The sequence below is a fragment of the Penicillium atrosanguineum genome (assembly GCF_028827265.1).
Source record: "Penicillium atrosanguineum strain IBT 20685 chromosome Unknown utg000003l_segment0_segment0, whole genome shotgun sequence".
NCBI classification, from domain to species: domain Eukaryota; kingdom Fungi; phylum Ascomycota; class Eurotiomycetes; order Eurotiales; family Aspergillaceae; genus Penicillium; species Penicillium atrosanguineum.
Genome location: NW_026623135.1, coordinates 383,307 through 404,339, shown reverse-complemented (window position 1 = coordinate 404,339; position 21,033 = coordinate 383,307). Strand labels below are relative to the sequence as shown.

The 21,033-nt window shown below is 50.6% G+C and overlaps 4 protein-coding genes across 4 annotated transcripts; 2 read left to right on the top strand and 2 right to left on the bottom strand.

Moving 5' to 3' along the window:
• Window positions 1–839: 839 nt before the first annotated feature.
• On the bottom strand, window positions 840–1,793 carry N7443_003556 (alpha/beta fold hydrolase; the record flags this gene model as incomplete). The annotated part of the gene is made up of 1 exon (XM_056883612.1): window positions 840–1,793. One exon carries the CDS (start codon window positions 1,791–1,793, stop codon window positions 840–842), a length of 954 nt encoding a protein of 317 aa, XP_056741890.1.
• Window positions 1,794–4,125: 2,332 nt separating this feature from the next.
• On the top strand, window positions 4,126–6,471 carry N7443_003555 (protein phosphatase 2A regulatory subunit RTS1; the record flags this gene model as incomplete). Its single annotated transcript, XM_056883611.1, has 5 exons — window positions 4,126–4,149; window positions 4,277–5,290; window positions 5,348–5,701; window positions 5,756–6,054; window positions 6,114–6,471. The coding sequence occupies 5 exons, from the start codon at window positions 4,126–4,128 to the stop codon at window positions 6,469–6,471; spliced, it is 2,049 nt and encodes a 682-aa protein (XP_056741889.1).
• Window positions 6,472–7,973: 1,502 nt separating this feature from the next.
• Window positions 7,974–19,730, top strand: N7443_003554 (histone acetyltransferase TRA1; the record flags this gene model as incomplete). The annotated part of the gene is made up of 4 exons (XM_056883610.1): window positions 7,974–8,025; window positions 8,098–8,255; window positions 8,325–18,995; window positions 19,047–19,730. The coding sequence occupies 4 exons, from the start codon at window positions 7,974–7,976 to the stop codon at window positions 19,728–19,730; spliced, it is 11,565 nt and encodes a 3,854-aa protein (XP_056741888.1).
• Window positions 19,731–20,067: 337 nt separating this feature from the next.
• On the bottom strand, window positions 20,068–20,913 carry N7443_003553 (Saf4/Yju2 family protein; the record flags this gene model as incomplete). Its single annotated transcript, XM_056883609.1, has 1 exon — window positions 20,068–20,913. One exon carries the CDS (start codon window positions 20,911–20,913, stop codon window positions 20,068–20,070), a length of 846 nt encoding a protein of 281 aa, XP_056741887.1.
• Between the last annotated feature and the right edge of the window lie 120 nt (window positions 20,914–21,033).

The window sequence follows — 21,033 nt, the reverse complement described above, 5'->3', positions numbered from 1 at the left end:
TTGAAACCGCCACTCGGAGGTTGTGTTGCCTTCTGATGTGTGGGAGCCGTAGCGAGTCCTCCGAATATCTTCGGCGATGCGATACGAGGACAAAAGACGACATGCCATTGTAGATGTTCGATCGCTCTCGGAAATTCATTGCCGTGGACTGCACCGTACACTGCATTTGAAAGGTAAAGATTTAGAGATATTGTATTTCTTTGGAGCAGATTTGATTTCTGGGGTGAAGGTAGGTGCAAGCTGTTCGATTTCACGTCGGTTCCTGTGATGGATATGACAAGGAGTACTCAATTCAGAGGGCATGTGCCGGGGTAGCGTCTTCGGGTGCATTAATACTCGGGCAATAACATATGGTTATGTGTTTGATATTATCCCAATCATCAAAATTACCATAATTCCGGGTTCCGGCTTACTTGCTAACGCCCCGTAGTCACACACTAGAATTCGAAAACAGAGTACCTCCCAGACACTCACACTTTGTTTCTCGTCCCTGCCCGAAACCACGCTAATCCGTGTTGAGCTAAGGCGCAATATAACCCGTTTTCTAAGAAGAGACTCCTTTTTTTTCCAGAACTATCCCATTACGTATAACACAGTATATGGCACGACACTCCCTTACTCTTATTGTAGCTCAGTGGCCCCTCCCTAGTCATTCTCATGGTACAAAATACCAAGAAAATGATAATTTTCAGGACTAGGCTTTATCAATCACAGCTTGAGGTACCATTAATACATTTATTGTTATGTATGGGTCATTTAGGTGTTCATCTCCGAGAACTCGATTTGCCTTCGAAACTTTTGTAAGCCGGGATCTCAAGATTTCATTAGCAGGTTAAGAGTTATCTGCAGCTATCCATGGTCCACTGTATCTCTTGAATTATGCTCTGTGGTTGTAAAAGCTGCACATTGTGACTGCAATGCAGACGGACAGATCTGCTGAGACGAGAAAGCCTCAAAAGCTCTCTTTGCCAGTCCTCATTCATCTCGCGCCATCTATTGAGACATTCTCGAAACAGAGCCCGTTCTTGTTCTGTTCCATTGCCTGCGGCCACTCCAAAGTCATACATTTTCTGAAAATCTTTAGGTGTATCCGCAATGATGACACTGACCGGATAATCCTTGAGAAGTAGCTTTTCGAGTTGATTCTTGTGGTCCAATGCCCGTCTGTCATTCGCCACCGCCTGCATCTCAGCAGCCTCGGTGGCTTGATGTCGGGGATCAGCCTGCTCGTCTTTGACAGCTTTCCACTCCTCCTCGGATAGGACGTGGGAAGTTACAAGACCGGTGGTTTCAACAAAATCTTGGCCACCGAGGACTGGATAGAAAACGTCCCAACCCCACGCACCACTGTCAAAGAAACGTTCAGTATTGCAATCCACGAACACCATGCCCACGACATCATTGGGCCTGAGTTCCAGAAACTCGCGAGAAGTATAGCCTCCCCACGAGTGAGCGACAATGATAAACGGAGGCTCAATACCGGCGTTCCTAAGAAGGGTATCAAGCTCTGCTGCGACTGATGCTGCAGATATGCTTGGTGGTGTCTGGTTGGGACCTTCACTCCTACCCATCCCTGAACGATCATAGTTCAACCAACGAGCAAATGGAACCACAAGCTTTCGCACTACAACCCACTCATCGATCGTGCTGCCAACGCCTTGCATGAGAACGACGATAGGCTTTCCAGGCTTGCGATCTGGCCCCGAAACGGACAGATATAGGTTGTGGGAACCGACGGAGACAAGCCCATCCTTATCACCTTTGTCCCAGTCAATTTTAGAAATTGGTTGCATTGTGAACTGGATGTGGATTCAAGTTGAGCAAGCAATGATTTGACGTCGAGTTGTTGGATAACGGGGAAGTGAAAGATGCCCAAGCCCCCGCTTTCTAAACCCGCCCCTCCCTAGAACATTCTACGGGACAACCATAATTTACAATGACTCGTTAGATACTAGTTCCCAATACGTTCTATAACACGATACTGCTAGCCAGGGTTTGCTTTAAACTAACGTCATAAGGATTACCGTGGCTTCGGCTACAGCCTGAGAAACCGAGGAGGAGTGTCTGGGGCGAGTGACATTCATATGCATCACTGTGTGGTAAATCTGATACAATTATTTTTTGATGCTATATCTAAAACTTACATATGTGTAGCACTGGAGATGGGTATTTTGTTGGTGTGTATTTTACATAGAATACTCCATTTCTACTGTGCATAACAATCCACGGCATCTACAGAACGGACTTGTGTCGCAGCGGGATTCTCAAGTGTGCCATTGAGGGTAATGATCTCCAGTCTCTGGAGGCTTCGGTCCACGGGTAGCTAAATGTGAAGGAGGATGGCTATGTTTCATGACGGTTCCAAGGTTCAGATATGTAACCAATGTTGGAGATATATGTATTCGTATCTCATCATACTAAAGTACTTGTCTGACACCCCATTTTGGTTCAAGCTGTAATAGAGAGTATCTGCAGGTTACATCTTGTTACTTACCTTAGATACTTGAAACCATGGCGGGTTGGCGCAACCATCTATGGAGTATTGGAGACATCGTCTATATAAAGATATTTGTCAATATGTAGACTAATGCGAATCATAATTTCATCAAATCGGACCTGTGGCGCAGCGGTAGCGCGTGTGATTCCAGTCCACAAGGTCATCCGTTCAAATCGGGTCAGGTTCAAGATTTCTTTTTTTTTTTGGTCACTTTCCCCATACTTTTTTTTATTTTCTTCCAATTGACTCTTCGTAAAAAGAGGGTAGATAAAAACTTTAGTATCTTATTTATTATCTTTAAACTTAATCCTCTTAGGTAAGTTCTCATTAGAGATATAGAAAGTCTTAGGTTCATAGTTTTTTTTTTCAATTCTTAATTAAACTCTTCTCTTTTTAGACTTTATGTCTCTAGACAAGAACTTGGCAGAGAGCATTGAGCTTAAGATTAATAACTAGGGATACTAATTCCTTATTTACCCTCTTTCCACGGGAGAGTAACTGGAAAAAAACAAAAACTATGGTTAGAAAGTGACCAAAAAAAGAAATCTTGAACCTGACCCGATTTGAACGGATGACCTTGTGGACTGGAATCACACGCGCTACCGCTGCGCCACAGGTCCAATTGTATATTAAAATCTTAGATTTTAAGAGATAACACGTACCAAATTATCATTAAGAAACGTATCACTCTTCCTTACCAACACGTGACAGCTGATATAAGCCTAGCAAGAAGCGGGAAAACGCATACAAAATAGCGTGGACAAAGAGGATGTTGGAGATGTGCGACATATAGAGCTCGAGTAAACGTGAGCAGTCGCTAAAGCACACCTGACGAAGTTTAGATTTGATCGCCATTGTAGATGAATTCCTCGGCAGTCTGCGCTGACCTTGGATTTGACCCCTTCCCCCTCTTCCCATCACCATCACAGCCAGGAGATCCCGCCGCCTTTCACTTTACCTCAACAACACACTCCTCTTCGTTCCACCATCCCCACCCACACAACTGGTTCTTCACCTGCTACCTTCCTTGGCCTCGGCCAATATCATTACCGTCTATTTGATATATTCTGGCCGTGCATCGCAATCCGGTGGCCCTGGCGCTTTCGAACCCCCCGCTCCCAGCCTGCCACTAAGCGACACGGAGATCCTCCAGAGCGGATCAAGCACGCCAGTCCCATCTCGACCTCTCCGCCGCCTGGCCAGTCCTGCTTGCACCTCAAACGCCAATTGTCCCATCTCAGGTCCAAGAGGTACGTATCCCTCCACCTTGTTCTCGTCATGCCTATCCCCTTTATCACCGAGCCGTCTTGCCCCGTGCGCGTGCTGTTACACCCCGTCCTGGTATTCTAGTAGCCGCCATTGAGTGATGAATGGCCCCCCTGCGAATGATCTGATATCACTGCCTCATGCTATTCCATATGGATTTGGACACTTCATTTGTTGGATAATTCGGAGCGCTTACGAGGTTCTCCTAGGTCGACACAAACACATCCGTCTCCCTCGTGGCTTTCTTGAGCGGCCGCTCCTGTTGCCCGCCCCCAAGTCACCCTGGCTAAAGTGCAGCGCCCGGCTGCACTGGCAAGAAGAAATCTAGTGGAGTTTATGTGGCTGTCAATACTGGTTTCAAGATGAAGGGATTCAGACAGAGAGTGGTAAGTATCCTTATTCGTGTGCTTCTCACCGCACTATCATCTCCGCCCACCCCCTTCCCCCACCATGCAGATGGTGCTCCCCCTGAATCCGGATTTGAATCCAAACTGATCACATTGCTCATCTCAGCACGAGCAGTTGTCGAGGGCGAAGGACGCCAACAAGTCGTCGAAGAAGAAAGACTCCAACTCAACATCCTCGGGCCAGGCATCTCTCGGCATTTCCAACACACAGCAATCGACATCGCCTAACCAAGGTACCCCGACATCATCCACGACTTCTCTTAATGATGCGCGAAAGTCGCCGGACGATGCTTCCCCGGCAGGGACTCCTTCCGGGGGTAACGCCACAGCCCAGCATTTTACTTCCCAAGGAGCCGGTATCCCAGGCCAGCCTGCGAACAATGGACCGGGTACCCCAACGCGACAAGGACAGCCTGTGGCTCCCAGCGTGATCATTAGCCCCAGCGCTCCGGTAAGATCGCCTTCCCCCTCGGATGAAGGTGACCTCGATGAACCTGACTCATTCTCTGCGATCTCACAGCATGCTCCTCCCCCTGGAGCTGCCGAGACGATGCCCGGAGACCTCGCACCCCCAAGGAAGTCCCATGTTTTCGATCGCCTCCAGACCACCCCCAAAGACATGTCGGAAGGAATTCGGACCCCTAAGCGCCAGCACTCGTCGCGATTCGACATTTCCGACCAGCGCCAACGAGAGCTGGAGAAATTGCCAGGTTTCCACGAAGTGGCCCCTAACCGACGCCAGGAGCTGTTCATGCAAAAGATCGATCAGTGCAACATTATCTTCGACTTCAATGATCCTACGGCAGACATGAAATCCAAAGAGATCAAGAGGTTGGCTCTTCACGAGCTCTTAGATTACGTCGCCAATAACCGGTCCGTGATCACTGAGCCCATGTACCCCCGGGTGGTGGAGATGTTCGCCAAGAACCTGTTTCGACCTATTCCTCCACCAATGACCCCACAGGGCGAAGCATTTGATCCTGAAGAAGATGAGCCTGTTTTGGAAGTTGCTTGGCCACATATTCAAGTTGTCTACGAGTTCTTCCTGCGATTTATCGAGAGTCAGGACTTCAACACCAATGTTGCGAAGCAATACATCGATCATCAGTTTGTGCTGCAGGTATGTGTTTGAGGTTTTTGAGAAATTCAGAGATGAGATGGCTAACGATCAATACAGTTGCTCGATTTGTTTGACTCGGAGGACCCTCGCGAGCGTGATTTCCTCAAGACTACCTTGCATCGGATTTACGGCAAATTCTTGAACCTGCGATCATATATTCGGCGATCGATCAACAATGTGTTCTTCCAGTTCATGTATGAGACTGAGAGACACAACGGTATTGCTGAATTACTGGAAATCCTGGGCTCCATCATCAACGGCTTCGCCTTGCCTCTCAAGGAAGAGCACAAGCTATTTTTGACCAGGGTTCTGCTTCCCATGCACAAGGTCAAGAGCCTAAGCATGTACCACCCGCAGTTAGCCTACTGTATCGTTCAGTTCCTGGAGAAAGACTCGACACTGACGGAAGATGTAATTCTTCACCACTTTCATACTGCTGCTTATCATATACTGACTTTTCTTTAGGTTGTTCTCGGTTTGTTGCGCTACTGGCCGAAGACGAACAGCACCAAGGAAGTGATGTATCTGAACGAGGTGGAAGACATCTTTGAAGTCATGGACCCGGCCGAGTTTGCGAAGGTGCAGGAGCCTCTCTTCAACCAACTTGCCAAGTCCGTAGCCAGTCCCCACTTCCAGGTTGCTGAGCGCGCTCTTTACTTCTGGAACAACGAGTACTTCTGCAATCTGGTGAGCGACAATGTGGAAACTATCCTTCCAATCATGTTTGCTCCGCTTTACGAAAACTCTAAGGGGCATTGGAACCGGTGAGTTGAGATTTTATTAGCCCCATTTTGTTAATATATACTGACCGTCTCCGCTACAGCACCATCCACAGTATGGTCTACAATGCCATGAAAATGTTCATGGAAATCAACCCGCAGCTCTTCGACGAGTGCTCTCACGAGTACACCGAGCAGCAGAACAGTGCCGATCAGCGAGAGAAATTCCGTCAAGATCGATGGGACACGATCGAACAGCAAGCGACAAGCAGAAAGAACGGAGTTCCTCCCCCTCCTGCCCCCGTTCTCGATGTGCCTGAGCCTATCGATGAGGTTGAGGCTATGACCCATGAGAGTCAGAAGAAATTGAATACCTTGAAGCTCCAGGAGGACACCGAGATCTCCAAGGACCGACCTGCTCGGGAAGGAACCCCAACTTCGGTGAGTTTAGTGCATCTCTGACCTCTTATCATTATGCTGTCTAGATTCATGCATCCCTATGCGAGTCCTCCTGACTTATTGACCTTTTGGCTGTGTTCACCCTTGATTTTGTCTTTTGCTAAGACCCGTCCACCCGTTTAGCCAGCCTGATTCTAACGTGAGAACGTCCGTTTTGCTCCAGACACGACGCCATGTCTCCATTCGCGGTTCCCGGAGGCGACGGAGCGGTAGCGGCAGCGGTAGCGAGATTCGGCCGCGACGACGATCGGTCGGCGGGACCAGTGCGACGAATGTACAGATCTTGCATCGAAGCAATTCGACCAAATGAAGTTTTCCCTTCTTTCCAATGGACATGTGACTTCCGTTGATATTTCTGCGACCATGGCATAGCGAATACAGGTTGCGACGAATGTTACTATGTCATGATTTCGATTCGCCTGGGTTAATGCCCTCCTTTTCCCCCCATCCCCATCCCTTCCCCTATCGAGTGCCTCCTTGCCTTTTATTTCTCACTTCAATTTTCTTTTGTGTACATGGCTTTTCTGATACTTCCCCTTCTGTGTCTTGACTTATTACATTATGAGTGCGAGATCACTGAACGGACCTCTGAGTTGGAATCCGTCTTAGAACCGTGTTCGGGTATGGAAAATGGGTGCGAACGGCGTTTCCATCTGCCGACGAGTGTCGGTGGCTTACTATGTGTTGCCAGTTTTCCTTTTTAGACCAATACTGAGTGATGACCTCTGGGCTTATTCGAAAATGTGTAGTGGTGAACACTTGTACGTCACTACTAGGTACTCATGTACCATGAACGTACCCGAACATAATCCAGCGTCCCCAGGCTGTAGACAGCCGCTAGGTGCCCGTAGACCTAGTTATATATCTTTGTACAGCCCGGGAGCAAGATATTTCTCATGACTAGCTACCAAGATAGAACTTTGACAGCTGTACTATTGGTGAAATGAGTCGGCACCATTATAATGGCAACTAGGTGATATGATACCTTGGTAAGGCGATAGGTACTAGTACCTGAGAGTACAAGAGTAACCGCGCGCTTAGTCGCTTACGACACGCGCGTGGTTCGGCACGGAACAACTACCTCCGGAATACCCAAAACGGCCTAGTGTTTCTTTCGGGGTCTTTGCGATAGCCCGCGTCCCTTCTTCTCGGGGCCAGGTCTCGCGCGCTACTCTACTCTCCCCGTTACACTCTTCCCCCGCGGAGTTCTTTCGTCTTTTCTTCTGCCGTCCAGTCTCTCATTTACGTGGATCAGGCGTATTCCTTGTGTTTATTTAAATGACTTGACGAATTCCTCGCTTCCTGCCTCCCTCCGATCGATCTTTTTCGACCTAATTGTTCGGACTCCGCAGAGCTTCGACCACTCCACGTCCTCGCATATGCGCCTTCAATTCTGACCGAAAATACTTGCGCGGGCTGAAATTCGATCAGCCGGCCACTCGGCCAGGCCTTAATTACAGCCATATTCCTTCGACTGGCCCTTTCGAGGGGATCTCCGCCTCAATATGGAGCGGAATATCGAGATTTATGCTAGCAAGCTGGGGGATGAGAAGCTGGGTATGTGCGCTTGGATGAAGAATTCCCGAGCGCCCATTGAGCAAACTCGTTAACCGTGTCTCCCCTTCGCAGATGTGAAAGTCAGAGCCAATGTCGCAACCGAGTTGCGAGACAGCATTGAGCCGCTATGCTCCGGTGCAAGCTACCCTATCTTCCTGTCCAAGCTATGGCCGGTCTTCAAGACAATTTTGAAGGGAGACCCTGTCTTCTTCAGCATGTCATACGAGCAGGTGAGATTTCTGGCGAGCCGCGTCCCCGGCGGGTCCGAAGATGAACCCTAATCCCCTGACACGATCTAGAAATTACGAAACTGTATATTTGAGACTCTACACCGTCTGCCGATGAACTCGCCCGATGTTGAACCCTACGCTGCGGATATGGTTGACTTGTTGATGGATCTTGCGCGCATCGAAAACGAAGACAATGCGGTTCTGTGCATGAAGACTATCATGGACCTGGAGCGAAATCAAGCAAAGGCCACCTCGGCACGGGTGCAACCTTTCTTGGAGCTGATCCAGGAGATGTTCCAGACCATGGAGCAGGTGGTGCGGGATACATTCGACACACCAAACCAGGCGACCCCTTCCGGAATGCCCTCAACCCCGAATGCAAGCGCCCAGAATTTCCAGTCACCCCGACCTAGCTCTCCTGCGACTTCGGTATCAGACCTTGGACCTGAGCAGCAGTCCAGCAATGTCATCTTGAAGGGCATGCAATCGTTCAAGGTCCTTGCGGAGTGTCCAATCATTGTCGTCTCAATCTTTCAAACCCACCGCGCTTCGGTAGCGGCGAACGTCAAGCTTTTTGTACCGCTGATTAAAACGATCTTGCTGCTGCAAGCCAAACCGCAAGAAAAGGCACACGCAGATGCTGCTGCGCAGGGTACGATCTTCACCGGAGTTTGCAAGGAGATCAAGAACAGGGCCGCATTTGGGGAGTTCATCACTGCTCAAGTTAAGACGATGAGCTTTTTGGCATATCTCCTGCGACTATATGCCCACCAACTCCAGGATTTCCTTCCCACCCTTCCTTCTGTCGTCGTTCGCCTTCTCCAGGATTGTCCTCGCGAAAAGTCCGGTGCTCGAAAGGAGTTGCTCGTTGCGATTCGACATATTATCAACTTCAACTATCGCAAAATCTTCCTGGAGAAGATTGACGAGCTTCTGGACGAGCGAACTTTGATAGGTGATGGCCTGACCGTCTACGAGACCATGAGGCCCCTGGCGTATAGCATGCTGGCGGACCTAATTCACCATGTTCGTGACCACCTGAGCCGTGATCAGATTCGCCGCACCGTAGAAGTCTACACGAAGAACCTTCACGATGACTTCCCTGGCACTAGTTTCCAGACGATGAGTGCCAAACTCCTTTTGAATATGGCCGAAAAGATTTCCAAACTGGAAGATAAGCGAGAAGCTCGCTATTTCCTTATCATGATCTTGGATGCAATTGGTGATAAGTTTGCTTCCATGAACCACCAATTTAATAATGCCGTGAAGGTTTCCAAAGCCTACAAGGAAAGCCGCAAGAACACAGCGCCATATGCTGAGAATTATCTTGCCGAGAAGGACCAACCTCCGGACTGGGATGACATTGATATTTTCTCCGCTTCTCCCATCAAAACCTCTAGCCCGCGCGATAGAGGTGGAGACCCTGTTTCGGATAACATCTTCCTCTTCAAGAACCTCATCAATGGCTTGAAGAACATCTTCCACCAGCTGAAGAACTGCAATCCTGATGATATTCAGATCGATCCAAACAGTGTGCCCATCAATTGGTCCGAGGTGTCATATGGATACAATGCCGAGGAGGTTCGGGTCATCAAAAAGCTCTTCCATGAAGGTGCTCGCGTTTTCCGATACTATGGTGTAGATCAATCACCCCCGGAAATGAACTACTCGTCTCCCTTCGATTTCCTTGCGAGTCAATACACTGCACCCATGTCGCGTGAAGAGAAGGAACTTCTGGAGAGCTTTGGCACAGTCTTCCACTGTATTGATACAGCGACATTCCATGAGGTCTTCCATTCGGAAATTCCATACCTTCATGAGCTCATGTTTGAGCACGGTGCATTGCTGCACCTGCCACAGTTCTTCCTGGCTAGTGAAGCGACATCGCCTGCATTCTCAGGCATGGTGCTGCAGTATCTGATGGAGCGTATCGACGAGGTCGGAACTTCGGACATGACCAAAGCGAAGATTCTCCTGAGAATGTTTAAGCTTTCTTTCATGGCAGTGACTTTATTCTCTGTGCAGAATGAGCAGGTTCTCCACCCGCATGTGACCAAGATCGTCACAAAGTGTATCGAGCTGTCTGTGACGGCTGAAGAGCCTATGAACTACTTCCTGCTTCTGCGGTCTCTCTTCCGGAGCATTGGAGGTGGCCGATTCGAGCTTTTGTATAAGGAGATTCTTCCTCTCCTGGAGATGCTCCTCGAGACCTTCAACAACCTGTTGCTTGCTGCTCGCAAGCCTCAAGAGCGGGATCTCTACGTAGAGCTCACTCTCACGGTTCCCGCAAGGCTCAGCCACCTCTTGCCACATCTGAGCTATCTCATGCGTCCAATCGTGGTGGCCTTGCGTGCGGACTCTGACCTTGTTGGCCAAGGTTTGCGCACCCTGGAGCTTTGTGTGGACAATCTCACGGCCGACTACTTGGACCCAATTATGGCGCCCATTATGGACGAGTTGATGACTGCACTCTGGGACCACCTGCGACCTCACCCTTATAACCACTTTCACGCACACACCACCATGCGAATTCTTGGAAAGCTGGGTGGTCGTAACCGAAAGTTCTTGAACCACCCACCCGAGTTGTCATTCCAGAAATATTCCGATGACAATCCAAGCTTTGACATTCGCCTCATTGGCCCCAGTGAAAAGCGTCCTTTCCCTGTGGAGGTTGGCATCGATTTGGCCATTGGCAAATTGATGGAAGTTCCCAAGTCGAGTTCAGAAAAGCCTTCTTCAGATTCGGCTCTGGCGTCCGACAAGTACTACAAACAGCAGGCATACCGCATGCTCAGCTCCCACCTTAAGCTCCAGATCGGATACGAGAACCTCCCCGACGACCTGGCGTCCTTGATTCGTCTCCATGCAAATGACCTATTTGAAGGCAAAGCTGGTGCTATGGCCGATATTATGGAGAAATCGGAGAGATCAGCCTCAATGCCAAAGAAGGTGGCGCAGGAAGCCACTTTGAAGAAGCTCCTCAAGGCCTGTATCTTTGCAACAACTATCTCTGATCTTGAGCCCGCTGCGACTGCTTTCGTGGCTGATGTCTGCAAGCACTTTACTGTTGTGGAGGTTGGTCGTGCTCTGGCTCAAGCCCGCCACAACCGCAAGCCGTTTGATGTTGCAAATGGCGAGGGTCCCGCCTACCTTGATTCTCGGATCTTAGCCGACGCAATCGTGGAGTCACTCTCGTCAGACCACATTCAAGTGCGAGAGGCAGCTGAAAAAGCTATGCTGGTCATAAAGGAAGCCGCAAATGTTATCTTTGGTGCCCCCGACAAGGCGGCCAAGCTTCCATTCTTCCAGCATTTGGGACGTGTGTTTTGTCACAGCTGTCACAGCGAGGAGTGGTTCACGAAAGCGGGTGGAAGCCTGGGCATTAATCTTCTTGCCACTAAGTTGGACCTTGGAGAGTCTTGGATCTATGAGCGACATGTCGAATTCTGTCGCGCCCTCTTGCATGTCATCAAGGATACTCCTGCAGATCTCCCTGCTTCCACGAGGATCCAGTCCCAGGACACTATGGCCTTGATCCTCAAAATGTGCGGCAAGCTTATTCCCAAGGATGATCTTAAGAACGAGAAGAGTCGCCTCTTTACCTTGTGTGGCTTCTTCGTCTTCGAACTTGGACACATGAACAAGTACGTTCGCGAGACTTGCCGTGTTTGCTTCGACACTTTGAAGGATGAGCTAGGCTGTGAAGTACACGAACTCATCTTTCCTGTGAGGGATCGTCTTCTCCAGTCGATTTTTAACAAGCCGTTGCGCGCTCTGCCCTTCCCAACGCAGATTGGCTTTATTGATGCCATCACCTATTGCTTGAGCCTGCACAACGAGATCGTCACTTTCAACGAGCCGCTTAACCGATTAATGCTGGAGTCTCTTGCTCTTGCTGACGCCGATGACGAGTCACTTGCCTCCAAGCCCAATGAGTTCAAGAACGCAGAGATGATTGTCAGCTTGCGTGTTGCCTGCCTGCGTCTTTTGTCTATGGCAATGAACTTCCCTGAGTTCGCCAATACGCCGCAAAATACTAGCCGTGCACGGATCATCTCCGTATTCTTCAAGTCGCTATACTCGAGATCTCCCGAAGTCATTGAAGCAGCCAATTCTGGCCTGAAGGATGTTCTTACTCAGACTAACAAGCTGCCCAAGGACCTCCTCCAGAATGGCCTCCGTCCAATTCTCATGAACTTGCAGGATCCCAAGCGCCTGAGCGTTGCAGGTCTTGATGGACTCGCCCGGCTGTTGACCTTATTGACCAATTATTTCAAGGTTGAGATTGGTGCTCGTCTTCTGGATCACATGAAGGTCATTGCCGATGATTCCACCCTGCAGAAGGTTTCTTTCAGCCTTGTCGAGCAGAACCCTGCCATGAAGATCGTGGCCGCAATCTTTAATATCTTCCACCTTCTTCCCCCTGCGGCCACTTCATTCATGGACCACCTTGTCAACAAAGTGCTTGATCTCGAGCAGAAGCTCCGAAGAACCTCGCACAGTCCTTTCCGGAAGCCCCTTGTCAAGTACCTCAACCGGTATCCCAAGGAAAGTTTGGCTTTCTTCCTGGCACGTTTCAAGGACGTGCGCTACGGACGCTTCTTCGGACAGATTCTGGCGGATGCTGAGAGCGAAGCGCTTCGCAATGCAGTTGTGGCTGACACTGAAGGATTCACATCCAACGCGTTTGGATTAGAGGCTGATGGCAAGAACACTGCTGCAATCAATGGAATCTACGTTGTCCACTCCGTTTGCTCTTACAGCTCAACCAAGCGTTGGTTGGTCGACCATGCAGACTTGAGGTCAAAGCTTCTGACTGCCGGACGAGAGCTGGAGCGGAAGCTTCGTGGCGACAGCTTGCCGCCTGATGAGCGTCTCAGGGTGGAACAAGCCGAGGATCAGTTGATGGATGTATTCACAGTCTACCTGGCCGAGGCTAGCCATGATCTTGATTTCCTCTTCGAGGTCATTGATGGCCTGTCTGCTGATGAGCTCAAGCGTACACTTGCCCTTCCTAAGTTCATCTACAAGCACATCATCACCAATGAGTCCATTGACTACCGCCGATCTGTCATCATGCGTTGTCTGGACCTCTACGGCCAACGGGCTTGCTCGCAGAGGACCAAGACATATGCATTCCGTCACCTGGTCAATCCTATTTTCGCTATGGATGTCCAGCTGACGTGGAGCAGCGCCAACAACGGCCCTAGACTGATGGATAAGAGCATGACCGAGTCCATACAGAGTCGCCTGTGGAAGCCTCAACTGGCCGACCTCAGCGAAGAGTCTAGCCAAGCTGGTGTTGATCATTCTCGGATGGAGCTTCTCCAGCTTTCCGCTTTGCTGATCAAGTACCATGCGCAGACTGTACAGGATTCCCGCAAGGATATCATCAAGTTCGCTTGGAACTACATTCGTCTCGAGGACATCATCAACAAGTATGGTGCTTACGTCCTGATCAGTTATTTCATTGCCCACTACGAGACTCCTTTCAAAATTGTCATTCAAGTCTACGTTGCCTTGTTAAGAGCTCACCAGAACGAAGGCCGAGCTCTTGTCACACAGGCCCTCGACGTTTTGGCTCCTGTTCTGCCCACACGAACAGCAGGAAACCAAGGACCAGAGGCACGGTATCCGCTGTGGGCCAAGTGGCCTCGCCGTATTTTGGCCGAGGAAACTGCCAATTTGCAGCAGGTGATGAGCATCTTCCAGTTCCTGGTGCGACAGCCAGATCTGTTCTATGAGTCTCGGGAGCATTTTGTGCCTTTAATTGTGCCATCGCTTATCAAGATTGCTGGTCCGCCCAACACCTCGAATGACAGCAAAAAGCTGGCTCTCAACCTGATCGGGCTAATTTGGCACTGGGAAGAGAAACGAGCTCTGGCGACAGATGCCAACAGCTCTATGTCTAATGGCGTCACCGAGTCGCCCAATGCCAAAAAGCGCAAGTTGGAAGAACCAGAATCCTCTGCATCTCCTTCTCTTCCTCCTCCACCTAGCCGAGGCTCTGATTACACCGTGCCGCCTGAATTGCGCGCTGCCTTGGTCAAATATCTCATCACTTTCATCACCACGATCCCGGAGCGCTTCCAGATTCCTGCTGCGGACATCCGTCAAATATCCTCAGCCAAACAGACACCACCTGCGCCTACTGCTGAGATGATAAGCAAGGCCATGAACCTTCTTCGACAGCTCCTGTCCAAGGAATATTGGGGAGATCTGGATATAGATCTCTACCAGAAAGTGACGGAGCCCATCCTCTCCGGCGAGAAAGCCGACAAGCCTGATGACAAACATATCACCGCCATGATCAATGCTCTGCAGGTATTGCGGGTGCTCATCGCTACCAAACCGGATGAATGGATCACAGCACGTCTATCTACCATTCAGAAGCTCCTCGAGAAGCCTTTGAAATCCGACAATCCGGAGATCCAAGACTGTCTGCATGGTCTTGAGGATGAACTGGAGATTTCTCCTAAGTTGCCCCCTCCAGTTCGTCGTGTTCTTGAGGCCATCCCAGATGACACACCTGACGATGAAGATGTTATGGATACCGAAAGCACTCCGTCAGAATTCGCAACTTACCTGTCTGCGATTGCAACCGAGACTCTTTCGGCCAGCAACTATGTGTCTAGCCTGAACACCCTCTGGACGCTTTCGAAGATCAAGCCTGCCGAAATTGACACTCATGTCCCCGCTGTCATGAAGGCCTTCTCAACAAAGCTTGCCAAGGAGCATGTCGCGGCCTCCACCAACCAGAATGGAGCACAGGCTGCTCAAAATGGCCAGAAACCTGCTGAAGCAGTGCCAGATCAGCAGGAGTTCGAGCTCGGCGTTGATCTCATTTACAAGACCATCGAGTTGATCTCCGTTCGCATGTCCCACCTTGGTGACCAACGACGCCCGTTCCTCAGCGTGTTGGCTTCCATTGTGGAGCGGTCGCAGAACATCAAGCTGTGCAGCAAGGTTCTGGGTATGGCAGAGGAATGGATTTTCCATTCGACCGAGTCATGGCCAACTCTAAAGGAGAAGACCGCAGTCCTACACAAAATGCTTCTCTTCGAATCTCGTCCTGATCAGACCATGCTGAAGAAGTTCCTCGATTTGGTCATTCGCATCTATGAGGACTCTAAGATCACCCGCACCGAGTTGACCGTCCGACTGGAGCATGCTTTCCTGATTGGCACCAGAGCACAGGATGTCGAGATGCGTAACCGCTTCATGACCATCTTCGATCGCAGTTTGACTCGTCTAGCTAGTTCAAGATTGAGCTACGTACTCACTTGTCAGAACTGGGATACCCTCTCCGACTCCTTCTGGCTGGCTCAAGCATCACACTTGGTGCTTGGATGTATTGACATGAACACCACAGCCCGCCTCCACCCCGACGATTTCACCTTGTATCCGTCGTCGTTCCTTTTCTCCAGTGGCGAGAAGGATTCAAGAAAGTCAGATATTATGGTTGATGGCCAGCTTGAGACATTTGTTGCCGAGCGCAGGAAATTCATGTCTGATATCGGCGATGTTCGGGTCCGTGATTTGATGGAACCATTGTGCCAGCTCCAGCATACCGACGCGAACGTTGCTTACAAGCTGTGGACTACCCTCTTCCCTATTTTCTGGTCAACTCTGTCTAAGGATGACCGTATCGATCTTGAGAAGGGTATGGTCTCTTTGCTTACTCGCGAATATCACCAGAGGCAACTAGACAAGCGACCAAATGTTGTGCAGTCTCTTCTTGAGGGTATTGTACGCGCTTCTCCCCGATTCAAGGTTCCTCCTCATGTCATGAAGCACCTCAGCCGTACCTACGATGCCTGGTACATTGCTGCCACATACCTTGAAGAGAGTGCCATCAACCCGATCATTGATACTGCCACTGTTCGGGAAAGCAATCTTGACGCGCTGGTTGAAGTTTATGCTGGTCTCCAAGAGGATGACTTTTTCTATGGAACATGGCGCCGTCGTTGCAAGTTTGTTGAAACCAATGCAGCACTGTCCTATGAACAACAAGGCATGTGGGACAAGTCCCAGCAACTGTACGAGAACGCACAGATCAAGGCCCGCTCTGGTGCTATGCCTTTCTCGCAGGGTGAATACTTCGTGTGGGAAGATCACTGGTTGATCTGTGCCCAGAAGCTTCAGCAATGGGAAATTCTGAGTGATTTCGCCAAGCACGAGAACCTGAATGATCTCTTGCTGGAGTCTGCCTGGAGAAACATCGAGAACTGGCAGAGCGAGGGCAACCGTGAGCAGTTGGAGTCCTTGATTAAGTCCGTTTCTGATGCTCCTACGCCACGCCGCACTTTCTTCCAGGCCTTCATGGCTCTTCTTCAGTTCCATGTGAAGAAGGAGAACATGCAGGACTTCAACAGCGTCTGTGACGAATCGATCCAGCTGTCTATTCGCAAGTGGCTGCAACTGCCTAAGCGTATCACGAATGCGCACATTCCTATTCTGCAACACTTCCAGCTGTTGGTCGAACTCCACGATGCTAGCCACATCTGCGGCAGCTTGGCTCAGACCAACGAACGCAACCTGGACACCAAGTCTGCAGAGTTGAAGCTTCTCCTCGGAACCTGGCGGGACCGGTTGCCAAATCTTTGGGACGACATCAACACTTGGCAGGATCTTGTTACATGGCGACAGCACATCTTCCAGCTCATCAACCAGACCTACCTTGGTCTTCTACCCCCCCAGACAAACAATGTGGCCAGCAACTCGTATGCCTACCGAGGATATCATGAGACGGCCTGGATCATCAATCGCTTCGCCCACGTCGCTCGCAAGCACCAAATGCCCGAGGTGTGCATCAACCAACTCAGCCGCATCTACACGCTCCCGAATATCGAAATTCAGGAGGCTTTCCTCAAGCTGCGCGAACAAGCCAAGTGTCACTACCAGAACCCGAAGGAGCTGAACAGTGGATTGGATGTAATCAACAATACCAATCTCAACTACTTCGGACCGCAGCAAAAAGCCGAGTTTTATACCCTTAAGGGTATGTTCCTTGCTAAGCTCGATCATACCAATGAGGCCAACGAAGCATTCGGAGTTGCTCTATACTACGATCTCCGCCTCGCCAAGGCCTGGTCTGAATGGGGTCAATACAGCGATCAGCGATTCAAGCAGAAGCCGGATGACTATGAGTTGGCTAGCAATGCCGTCAGCTGTTATTTGGAGGCTGCAGGTCTCTACAAGAGCGCTAAGTCGCGTAAGTTACTTAGCCGGATCTTGTGGCTGCTTAGCTTGGACAACGAAGAGAGCCAGATTGCCAGCGCGTTCGAAAACTTCAAGGGAGATACTCCCGTCTGGTACTGGATTACTTTCATTCCTCAGCTTTTGACCAGCTTGTCTCACCGCGAGGCACGACTGTGCAAGGCTGTCCTTGTCAAGATCGCCAAGCTGTATCCGCAGGCTCTCTTCTTCCTCTTACGCACGAACCGAGAGGACATGCTGAGCATCAAGAAGCAGCATGACCAGAAGCAGGAGAAGCTGGCCCGGGCTAGACAACAGCATCAGCAAGCATCCTCGCCGAGTACCAAGCCGCCAGCAAGTGGAGAAGCCTCTCCTGCCCAGAAGGCTGTTACCAGCGTCCCTAGTGCCTCTCCTGCTAACCAAGCTGCGAACCTGCCTACCGCTCAATCCCCTGCCCAGAACCAGGCACAGAGCCAGTCTCCGGCCCTAGGACAAGGCCAAAGCCCAACTCCAGGCCAAGCCGGTCAGACTCCAGCTCAAGCACAAGCACACCTCCAAGTACCAGGTCAAACCGGAACTCCACAACAGAACCAGAACCAAGCAGCCTCCACGGAGCAGCCCGAGAAGGAGCCCCTCAAGAAGCCTTGGGAGTACTCGGACGAGATCATGTCCGGTTTGAAGACTGCTTTCCCCTTGCTCGCTCTGTCTATGGAGACTATGGTCGACCAGATCCACAAGAACTTCAAGTGTCCGCCTGACGAGGACGCTTATCGACTGATTGTTGCCCTCTTGAACGATGGCCTGTCCTACGTTGGACGCATGCCTGGATCTTACGCGCAAGATTTCAAACTACCTGCAGCTACCGAAGCCAACATCACTCGATTTGCAGAGACAATTCTTCCGGCACATATCCGCAAGTCTTTCGAGGCGGACTTTGTCGTCAAGAAGCCTACCATGCATGAGTATATTCACAAGCTGCGGCGTTGGCGCGACAAATTCGAGGAGAAGCTCGACCGTCGACCCCAATCTGGCTTCCTGGAGACCTACTCGCCCCACCTCAGCGAGTTCCGCTTCCTCAAGTTCGATGAAGTCGAGATCCCCGGCCAGTACCTCCTGCATAAGGACAAGAACCAGGACTTTGTCCGCATCGACCGCTTCCTTCCCGATGTGGACCTTGTTCGCGGTATTGGAGTGTGTCACCGCCGTCTCAAGATTCGCGGCCACGATGGCAGCATTCATGCCTTCGCTGTTCAGCACCCTGCTGCACGCCACTGCCGCCGTGAGGAGCGTATTCTCCAGCTATTCCGGATCTTCAACGGTCTGCTGGCTAAGCGCAAAGAGAGCCGTCGTCGCAACCTCTATTTCCATCTTCCTCTGATGGTTCCTCTGGCACCGCATATCCGCTTGGTGCGTGATGACTCGTCTTACATTTCTATGCAAGGCATCTACGAGGACTACTGCAGACGAGTTGGTATGAACAAGGATGAGCCGGTCCTCTTTACGATGGATCGTATGCGTTCTCTGGCAGAGACGAAGCAGAATGTGAGTTCAACCGCCTTCGATTACTATCAGGACATAACTGACATCTCTCAGCGCACAACCGACCAGCAACAGGTTCTACGCACCGAGATCTTGACCGCTATTCAGGAGAAGTGGGTTCCCAGTAACGTGGTGTTGGACTACTTCCAGCAGACTTACCCCAACTTCGCGGACTTCTGGCTCTTCCGGCGACAATTCGCCTACCAGTACGCCGCAGTTGCGTTCATGACCTACATCATGCACATTGGCAATCGGTACCCGAACAAGATTCTGATCTCACGTTCGACTGGCGACATCTGGGGAGCAGAGTTGATTCCGACCATCAACCCTAGCAAGGCCATTTTCTACAACCCAGAGCATGTGCCGTTCCGATTCACACCCAACATCCAGACCCTGCTGGGTCCCATCGCCACCGAGGGTCTGTTTGCCTGTGCCATGATGGCGATCGCACGTTGCCTGACGGAGCCACGACACGAGCTGGAGCAGCAGCTGAGCGTCTTCGTCCGCGACGAGATGATGTTTTGGGCTACTGCCCAGCACCGTGGTGTCCTGCCTGTCCCACAGCTGCGCGAGCTAGTCTACAACAACAGCGACATCATCGCCAACCGCGCTGTCAGTCTGGCCAGCCCTCCAGAGGGCAACCTGCCCGCCAACCAAACCTCGATCGATTTGATCTCCCGGGCGGTTAACCCCCAGCACCTTGCTCAGGGCGATGCGTTGTGGATGCCATACCTCTAAGTTGTTGCTTTTTGCTGATTGTCCTCTGCTGTTTTTTCTCCAAATCCTGGAGTGGCTTTTTGTCATTGCTGCATAGGCTTTGCGGGTTGGTTTTGCTTTTGAGCGTGGCGCTTTGGTAACGAGGAAATTATCCTCCCTATTTGGCTTAAGATGTTTGTGATACCGATTTCTGTATTTTTCTATTTTCTGTTTCCAGTTCAATAGCCTAATCTATTCAGTCATTCAAAATTCTCTCTTGAAGTAGTTGCCGTTAATGTAGAGTAAACGCCTGGCATTACCCTGTGATATTTCGTATAGATAAATCAAACGCCCGCGCCGATGATATTAAAAATGGAAATCAAACAAGAGACTGCTTCTTCTTGATCCCAAGAAGACTACCGGTAGGCTTCTTCGGTTTCTTGACCCGTGCAAATGACGCCGATGGCGGTGGCATTTGAATCGAGGAAAGCTTCGATGTTGACGATCCAGCCAGGATGGGTGGCTCCACCTCGTCCTCAACGATGCGCTTGATCCTTTCTCCGGTAGAAGTCATGAAAGCCTGGCACGCCGCCTCCTCATCCTCTTTCTCCTGCCGCAGCTTGGCCTCGTCCACCTCGTCCCGGACAAAGCTCAGAGCCACATCATCACTCTTCGTCTCGTTCCGCTCGATGCGCGCATTTCGTGTCCGAATCTCATCCAAAGCATCCGCAATAGCCATCTCGCGCTTCGAGTCTTTCATTTTCTCCTCCAACTCAGCCATCTTATCACGCTCAAGCTGCTCCGCCTCTTCATTCTCCTCGCGCTCGAGACGGTCCAGCGTCTGCTCCTGCGTCTCATTGTACTTGTCGTCCTTGGAATCTCGCCACACCTCGAAGTTTCGCTTGGCGCCCTTTTCGCATTCGTAGTCCATGTTCTTCGGGTCCGTGCGGAATGTGATCTCGCCGCTGCATCGTGTGCAGCGGATGTAGAAGCGATAGATTGGGATGTTGAGATATTTTTCTTCGAGGCTTTCTTTGCGCGCGTTGAATTTCCGCCCTCGGTATATATATTCTCCGCAGCTAGTGCATTTCATGGAGAACGGGGCCATCAGACGGACGGTGATGACCTTCGGTCCCTTTTGGCGGAGGTGTTTGGGCGTGCGCCCGATCGCCGACGGGTCGAAGTCGGGTGGGTAGTATTTGGTCAGGACCTTTCGCTCGGACATCTTGACGGTGGACTGGGGGTATCAAAGTTGGGTTTGGGGTAGTCAAGAAAGTGAAAGAACTTTGAGAAGTGGCGGACTGATGCTGATATCAACACGTGACTTCCAAGCACGTGACATGGC